The sequence below is a fragment of the Antrostomus carolinensis genome, unplaced genomic scaffold, assembly GCF_000700745.2.
Source record: "Antrostomus carolinensis isolate BGI_N321 unplaced genomic scaffold, ASM70074v2 scaffold46253, whole genome shotgun sequence".
Taxonomy (NCBI): domain Eukaryota; kingdom Metazoa; phylum Chordata; class Aves; order Caprimulgiformes; family Caprimulgidae; genus Antrostomus; species Antrostomus carolinensis.
In genome coordinates, this window is record NW_010305420.1 from 18717 (window position 1) to 27306 (window position 8590).

Genomic DNA, 8590 nt, shown 5'->3' on the forward strand with positions numbered 1-8590 from the left:
CTGGAAAGTAACCACTACTAGAAAGTTAATAACTCTGAGGTATCGTTTATATTCTCTTCTCTGTCTGTATCAAAATGTTGAATCTACTTCAAGTAGCTTTCATGTTGTGAGAATGTCAAAATAGCATACAGCTTGCAAACTGATTCTACATTCATATAAAATTAAACTACTCAGGACTTAACTTTTTTTAAAAAATACAATTGTCCTGTTGTGACCTCCCATGCAGACAGTGAACACAGATTACCAATCTAAAGGCATTAAAGCATTATATATCATAGAGGACTAAACACCTTGCAACCAAGAATTTTAGGGAAGATTGTGTTAAAAACTAACTCCATGTTAAAATGTACAAAGATACGATTTCAAAGGGGAATAGAGAACGCTTAAAAACCCTAATTATTACTCATTCATTTAATTCAGTCCTAATTAAACTATTCAGATTGAAACATCCATTGCAACTGCTGAAAAACATATAGATTCTCTGTAAATCAAATGACTCAAAGCTAAACCAGTATGCTCATTAGGAACAGTAACACTTTATTATTAAAAGACTACAGTTATTTTTCTGAATTTGCCCAAAAGCATTCCTTGTTTTCTTTCCAAGAATATTCATCCTCGTAAATCTCCTGCAAATATAAACAAAGAATAGGAAATATTGTTGGAGTCTGCTACATACAGCCACAAGCCAGGCCAAACAACTCCACAGCCATCCTGCTGTTATTTACTGATCACAACAGGACTACACAGCACTTGGCTGGCAAACAGAAAAGAGGGCAGCACTCTCAGAACATACTGACTTACATGTGGGCAGATGCTGAACCTTCAGCTGAGCCCCATTCAATTTAGAAGGGCCTGTCTATACTGCAGTCAATGCAAGAAAGAGATCTAAAAAAAATTATGTAAAAGCTATAGATTACACAGCAGTCATGTCTGAAACTGCCCTTTTTACATGTTGCCATGTTAACCTACTGTACCTTTATTTTTAGGAGTATTTCAGTACAAACAAAATGTCAGTACTAAAAAAATAAAAATGACAGTACACAAAATACAGTAAGTATTAGATCTTCAGGACAGACTGGACTACCCAGCAGCAGTCCAGTCCTAAGCAGCAAATTCAGGAAGGTTCTGAGCCCCTAATTATTCTTCCCGAGACCACAGAACTCCAGCCTCCTGAAAGAGGTATCAGAAAAGTGGACTCATGCAGAGAACATGGCAGTTACCACATGACAAGTTCTGTCTGGGAGAGAAGGCAGAGGTAATGCTCATTGCATCCATGCAACACTAGTTATGCAATAAGGCTCTTTCTAGACCCAGGCTGGTCTCTCCACAGATTGTTGTGTGCACATACTAGCTTTGGGACCTCTGTTTATCCCTTCATTGTGTGCTGCTGCTTAATGCTTTGCACTTTCTCAGGGCCACAGGGATAAGGGCAAAACAGAAAGACGAGAAATGCCACTTTTACTTGCAAAACTGCAATGCTGCCCAAAGCAAAGCTGACTCAAAGTTCCTCCACAAGCCTGTGCAGAACTGAGTTTCGGCACTCAAAAGAGGAGAGCTCAAGGCTTCTTCACTTTGACCCCTGGATGGCATTAAAAGAGCTGGATGGAACAGGCAAGGGAGGGCCTACCTGCCACAGGTGGGCCTGGCTGCATTAGAGGAAACTCACTGGTGCTAGATACTGGCATCCCATCAGTGCAACTGCTGCCAATAATGCTTCAGCAGCTTCCCTTAAGAGCACCAGCAGCCTTTAGCACAGCTTTTTAAGACTCTGGCAGAGGCCTAAAATCAAATGGGTCCCCAAACATACCTTTTTCCATATTGGGACGGATGCTTTTAAGGTATTGATGCAGTACGTTACAGCTTCAAGGGATTCTGCTCTGTGTGGAGAGGAGACTGCAATAATTACACTTGCTTCAGTTATTGGAACCACACTAGGGAGAGAAGAGGAACAACAGCAGCTTTAGCTAATGCTTAACATCAAGAGCACCCAAGAGTTGTGGCCATGTCACGTCAGTATTCTGGCCACACGCTCCCCTGACTCATTCATACTAAGCAAGTGTCAAGCCATGTCCAAAAGATTATACACTTTTTCAAAGAAAGAAAACCACAACCAAAATCAGTACCAGATGTGAGAATTCTATGGTTTAGAATAAATAAACCCACCAGACATAGGCTTTTTTCTTCTATTCTTTCTTTTTTTTTAATAAAGTCTATGGAATTAAGAGGAGAAAATTGCTAACTTGCAACAATGCATAGGATATTCATTGGAAGCTAGCTTAATAATGAAAAATAACAAGTTAGGAACAGCCAGTTCTTATCTGAAAACCTAAGAAATCATCTCAGTTTGCACAAGAATTTGTAAAAGAAGAAATTAAGTGCCTCAAACTATGCAGATTTTGCAATGAAACCATTCTTGACAAATTGTGATTTCAAATTACAAAGTTTTTCCTGTTTGGTGTGTTGTCTTCCAAACTTAACAGAAGCAGCACAAGGTTTTATTTTGCTCCTCATAAGGGTAGTATTCCCAAAAGCTGCCTCCCAGTCCTCCCTCTATAGTAAGACTCCTCTGGCAAACAGTTCATAAGAAAAAATCTAAGCTTAAATGCTTCGAGCTGCCCTCAAGAGAATCCCTCTCTGTCTTGACTACAGAGGAAATCTAAGGAAACTACCCCTCAGAGCTGGTATTACCCTTTGCAATCACCTCCTAAATTCCTTCTGCTGAGAAAAGGAAACAAGCATTTGCATGAGACTCTGCAAATCCTGCTAGGTTCAGTGAGAAATCTCATGAATAGAGAAGGCTCAAGAGTATGTCAGACACTAGTATTCTGTGTTTTGAAACCAACAGAAAATGCTTATCCAAGACTTAAGGAACAACAGGAGGTTCTCCAGCAAGCACAGCTGGCAATTACCATGCCTCTCCCCTCCCCGTAGTCTAAGTTTTCAGGTTCCCTATGGCATAATTTGACTTAAATCTGACAATAAGAACATTCTGCAGCACCTCAATGGAAAAGAGAAGAAAAAAGAAAGTGCTGCCAACTTCATGTCTTTAAAAAGAGACAAAACAAACCAATAGCCTTCCCTTCCCTGGAATGAAATCTCAGTCCCTTCTCCCCACTTTCAAACCATCACACCAGCATCAAGGATCCTGCAGGCTGAATGTGGACTCCAGCAAACACTACATTTTTGTAAAGACAATTTCTGAAATTCAGCTCTGCGGCGAGAGCTTGATCCTGCAGCCAGCTTTGCTGCATTACAATTTATAAAGACTCTTGCACATCCGGCAACGATGTAAGCACAGCCATGCAGCAGACAAGGATTAATATTCCACTTTCAGAAGAAAGGGGTCTGGTCATACATACCCAAGTCTATGGTGCACTGCAATATGTTTGACTGATGGCCATTTCTGTCTAACGTCTCTGCAGATTTTCTTTATTTCTGTCTCTGCCATTGAAGTATAGGCTTCATATTCTAAGTGAATCACTTTTTTCCCTTCAAAATTATTTCTTGTAGTACCTAAACACATATGATTTATCAATCAAAAGCAATGAGTAAATAAACATATACATTTATAATATTTATACTTTTATATAATAAATATAGAATATATTATATATAAATACTGAGTAAAATGCAGGATCTCCTGCTATGGCCAAGGTCAGCACTGTGCAAATATAAATGACCTCCCTTAATCATGGCTGCGTAAAGTGGTTCTTTGAACAAGAGAAATCTTTAATATACAAGGAAGAATTTAGTTTACACATTATGCAAGTCTGCAGTCTGTAATGCCCAAGGCTGGGACATCTTCTGTGGTTAACTGCTACAGTGCTATTATTGCATTTGCCCATGCAGTGTTTAAATGTTCAGTATTTAGAAGCCCTAAGGTTTAAGCACAAAGGGGTTTCAAGACTGTACCATGTACATTAAGCAACAGGACAGAGCTATCAGCCTTGACCTTCACCAGCCCATAGGTAAAATAGTACTTTACTTTCAACCAAGATCTGAGTTGCAGGAGCTTTCTCATACAGGTGTGGACCTGTGGTTTGCACAGCCACAACATCCCACTTCCCACCTTGAACAAGCTGTGTCCAAAGGGATGGGAGAACAGCACCCAAGCAGCCCTGTATTGCAGAGCTGCTGTTCCGTTCTGTCCTAGGATAGCCACACCAGCAGGGAAGCTTCTCACCACTTTGTCTCAGTGCAACCGCTTAAGAGCTGGCATGGTCTTGTTCTAAGTAATTCAGAACGTGTCTTCTAAATGTCCTGGGTTCAGTCCAGGAATTTATTTATTTGAGAAGCACGAGTTTGGGGTGTGGACAATCGAGGTTCCATTTATTAGACTATTAACACATCCAGAGATCCTGCTCAGAACTATTAAACTCACCAATGAACAGAGACACTGCCCCACAGTATGGTGAAATGACCAGCTCTGACACTTCATCTACAGAGAGCTTTTCAGACTTGAGCTTGATAAAATCTTTTGGCACATCTTTGCTTTCCTCCATAGCTCACTAGAAAAGCTGAAACCAAATAGACTCTGTTGTTGTTTTTGGCGATGCTAACATTGGCTAACTGTTTTTTATCCAGTGCTGATGCCCCAGTTTATGCAGAAAACATGCACCATCTATTTCCTCACCCCAAGAGACCAGCCTCCATGGCAAATTCACTTATCAGCAGACTTGCTGAGAGAATATTAACTACAAATATCAAGCAATTACCTGGTTTTTAATGTATACATGTTCCTTCTTGATAGGGAAGTCTAGTGCAGTAGGACAAAACCGTAAGTCATCTGAGGCCCCAGTTTAACAGTACAATCAACCAGGACGGATTACTGTGCTAGTAAATCTGTAGTAAAATTGTCAGCCCCTCCTCCCTACTTTACACTGAAATCAAACATAGTTTACAGTGGAGATTTCTGATAAACACAGATTAGAGTTCTAATCCTAAAGTTTACTATGCTCTCCAGGACATTCAGGACCTCACACTATCAGTCTGTTCAGTGACACAGGAGACACTTCTAATTTCTCTGAGCAGAAACCAGTCATCAGTTCAGCTGAGAATGACGAGGAAAATAATTATTTTCAGCAGCAGTAATGGAAAAAGCTACATGGACTGGCACTTGAAAGCATGCAAAGAAATTAAGCTATTCTAAGGACACACCTGTTCCTTTGACAGCATCAAACACACACAAAAAAGGGTTTTTTTTAAGCAGCACTCAATTCTTTTTCTGTATCATCTCTTCTGTTAAAAAGTGGCAGGAGGTTTTTCATTATTATCTTATTTAGGCAAGCTGGGTATCTACTGGCAGCCAGAAACAACTACAAAAGAATAGTAAGACCTAAAACCCAAATTCAAAACAATGCCTGACCTCTCTGGCAATTTTCTTCCATTCACTGCATATGTGTTAATCATTTATTAGTACACCAGCTTACAATTTCTTGTCAGCACAATGGTTCTCCCCAGTAGGAAGTGCAAGTTATGCTCTCTTGAAAGAGTACCGGGTTGGAGGGAAAGAACTGCAATCACATCTCTGGACCTAAACAAAAAAAGATTATTGGAACATTATACAGAATCCATGAGATATTTTAGCACAGTATGACCTTCCACGGGAAACTAAGCAAGAAGTGATATGTACCTAACAGAATCTGGGCAGATTCAGCCTCCACTAATTGGCGGAATGATGGCAACCTCGTCTCCGGGCTGCAGCACCAGGAGCTGATCTCCAAGAAGCACGTACTCCTGCCGAACAGCAAAAACCACTTGATCCCGGATGACAGCAAGCCTGAGGGGGATTGGCAGGAGCACAAATAGGTTTTTAAAAACAGTGTTTGCATTTAACCATGAGATTTCATTAAACAACAAACTGGTGCACAGTCTAGGGCAGCTCAGGTAAACACCACTGAGACTTACGCAACTCTGCTTCCAATACACTTTCAAAAAATACAACAAACGCCCTCCTACTCTTGGACTTTCTTGTGGTGGCTAAGGAGGAAACAACTCAGTATAATTCTGAGAAGTCAGGAATTAGATTTGTCATAGGCCTACATCAAAATGAACCAGTGTCTACCAGACTCACTTCAGCAGCTTCTAACAAAGAAGTAGGTAACTCAAGAGGTAGCAACCATCCAATCTGGGATTAGAAGCAAATGTTCCTCTGATTCAGTCTGGCTGGACAGGAGCAATTTTCTTACAAAGCAAGAACCACTGTGGGATGCTGTTAGTGAGATCTCATGAAAATTCAGTGGTCAAAAAGTTGCTCTCATTGTGTTACCTCAGAGTTTATGAGGCTTTGGGTCTTTTGTATTTACAAGCCTGAAATTCACTATTGATAATGAGGTGCAACAGAACTAAGAGGGCAGATACGGTGCATTTTCTGTCAGATTTCCTAGGTATTTCTTGATTTCACATCTGTGAGACATTGCTGTGAGTGTCCACAGCTTGGATACCATGAGGCAGGGAGTTGCTTTCATAACTAAGTGCAATCACACAGTGAGTCTGAGAGCAACACTAGTAAGACACCAGAAAAAGAATGCCAACATTTTACTTTAGAAGGTGCAGTCACAATAACTGTTATTATTTGAGACTACAAAATCTGCCACAGACAGTGGAGAGTAGGCATGCCAAAAGGGTACAAGTAAAAATGATCTTATTTCCTGCCAGCCCAATAGACAAAAGTGGGCAAGGCACAGGCTGAGCAAAACACAGTAGCACTGACTCAGGGAGCAGGCTAAAGGGAGGGATTGTATGAAAGTAAAGCAAGCCACTGCGTAACTGAGTACAACTATGGAACTGAAGTGTCCATTAGAAGGATGGGCTCTAATTAATGTCACTCACAAGTTTATTCATTGGGGAAAATGGGTGGAACAGAAGAGCATTGTCAAGTACTGCTCAAGCTGCAGTTTGAATATCCATGAGCAATGTGAATAGAAGTCTGTGGTCAATACCCTACAATTATGTTGAGTTTTTCCAGAAAAGCTAGGAGCAGAAGCATTTTCCAAGAAGGCCACTGTGAAGTAACTGCACATGCAAAATGTACTGCCCCAAGTCATCATTCATAAAAGGACAAAGTTGACAAACTATAGCAAACGCACCAAAGGTGCTGCTGCACACACTCTGCTGACACTGAGTAATAAGCTACAAAGTAAAATACATTAATTCCCTACTGTCTACTCCCACAAAACACACTTAAGTCTCAATTCTCTGTGGGGAAAAGGCTCCTGGTCTAACATGTCGTTAGAGCTTCTCATTTGGAAACTGTTGCCATTGCTAAATTGTTAATTTTTTTCAAAGCCTTTGAGAGCAGGTCTAATAAAGAAGGCTGGTGCCTAAAGGAAGACTTTGGCACCTAAGTCCAAAGCTACAGAAATTCCAGTGCATTTGGCATTAAATCCTAAAGACCTCAACCTGTGTTATACCTTAATTTTATCAACTCCCCCCTCCAAAATGGTGTTGCACCTTTGCCTATCATACACATTCTTGAGAGAACTGAGTACTTTCCCTCAGCCTTAACCTGAGGGAGGGTTTCTGCCACACCCCTGAAAAGCAGCAGCGCTGCAGGAGTCCTTACAGCACACACCTACCGCTCTCTCAGGACCAGACTCCCTATAACACACAACCAGCAGTGGTTTTCTTTTTCACAGCAGAGGAGGTTGACAGTGGCTGAATCTTTTTCCTATGTCAGGGCCAAAGAGCTGGAAGCCTGTGGCGAGGCTTCAGTTCCCTTCCTAACCTGCCTGCTTTCCAGAGAGTGCCATAAGCTAGGACCAATGGCTAACAGTTCAGTTATAGATAAGTGATTGAAAACACCTGCACATTAACACGAATTTGTTATTTACTGCCCTGGCTGTGCTTAATCCCTCCTTGAGACATCTTACCTTCTCCACAGGTTAGTAACACAGCTCAGTTTTCAACTGCAGCAGAGTTACTGCACTGTGGCCCTCCTGGACAACGGGATGCGGGTCTTCGAGTACCCCCTAGGCTCGACTTTTGGGTTGGTTTATTGGATCTAGTCTTTCCTTGTGTGTACACAAAGCTACAGCACTTCCAACTGGCCAAAACGCTTGCTGTGGGTTATCAGAACAAGGTAATGTCACTGCTTTTATGGTATCAAAGTACGGATACATGCTCCAGCTCAACTCTAAACACGGAATTTGTTTTCACCAAAAAAGCCCTGACCACGTTAAACCGTGTGCACCTCGGCAGCAACGCTCGCGAATACCTTGGGTGAACCTTGACGATCTCCTCCCAGAGCTGCGCAGAGGTGATCTGCCGCGGCACCGAGAGGGTCTCGCAGCGCAGCCCCGCCAGCTCGGCGCTCCTGGCGAAATACAGCACCGAGACCTGCTCGGGGAACAAATGCCGGTCAGGGGAGCGGGGCCTCCTGAAATAAAACCGCTACCGCACATTAACTTCTCCCAAAATACCAAAACAAACCGAAACCAAACCAGCGTGAGAAAAGCTTTCCCCGTCTTTTTTTCATGTTGATAAACTCTGCCGCGTTCCTCCTGCCCCGGCTGCCAGGAGCAGAGCAGGGAAGCGGGTGGGGGGAAGGCGGGTAAGTCAGCGCGGATCCGTGTTCCGACCCGCCGTCCAG

General features: G+C 42.1%; 2 protein-coding genes across 3 annotated transcripts; both read right to left on the reverse strand.

Moving 5' to 3' along the window:
* Positions 1-517: 517 nt before the first annotated feature.
* Positions 518-8348, reverse strand: LOC104522473 (molybdopterin synthase catalytic subunit). Of its 2 annotated transcripts, XM_010164779.1 has the most exons (7): positions 8216-8348; positions 5633-5779; positions 4634-4756; positions 4382-4517; positions 3360-3513; positions 1808-1931; positions 518-626 (listed from the first exon to the last, which is right to left on the reverse strand). In XM_010164779.1, the coding sequence occupies exons 4-7, from the start codon at positions 4500-4502 to the stop codon at positions 558-560; spliced, it is 468 nt and encodes a 155-aa protein (XP_010163081.1). In that variant the 5' UTR covers positions 4503-4517; positions 4634-4756; positions 5633-5779; positions 8216-8348; the 3' UTR covers positions 518-557. The 2 variants fall into 2 exon arrangements, with proteins under 2 accessions (XP_010163081.1, XP_010163080.1); XM_010164778.1 differs by lacking the exon at positions 4634-4756 and having other exon boundaries at positions 8216-8341.
* LOC104522474 (molybdopterin synthase sulfur carrier subunit-like) lies at positions 5653-8377 on the reverse strand (the record flags this gene model as incomplete). Its single annotated transcript, XM_029084223.1, has 2 exons — positions 5653-5779; positions 8216-8377. Coding segments are annotated over 2 exons (289 nt in total), but the record flags the coding sequence as incomplete, so codon positions are not given.
* Between the last annotated feature and the right edge of the window lie 213 nt (positions 8378-8590).

Bases quoted from the DNA above. Each gene is read 5' to 3' on its own strand.
- LOC104522473 (XM_010164779.1), bottom strand. From the start codon at position 4,502: ATGGAGGAAAGCAAAGATGTGCCAAAAGATTTTATCAAGCTCAAGTCT. The intron at 3,514-4,381 runs GTGAGTTTAATA...ATATGTGTTTAG, and splicing joins GGCAGTGTCTCTGTTCATTG to GTACTACAAGAAATAATTTT. The intron at 627-1,807 runs GTATGTTTGGGG...TTATATTTGCAG, and splicing joins CCGTCCCAATATGGAAAAAG to GAGATTTACGAGGATGAATA.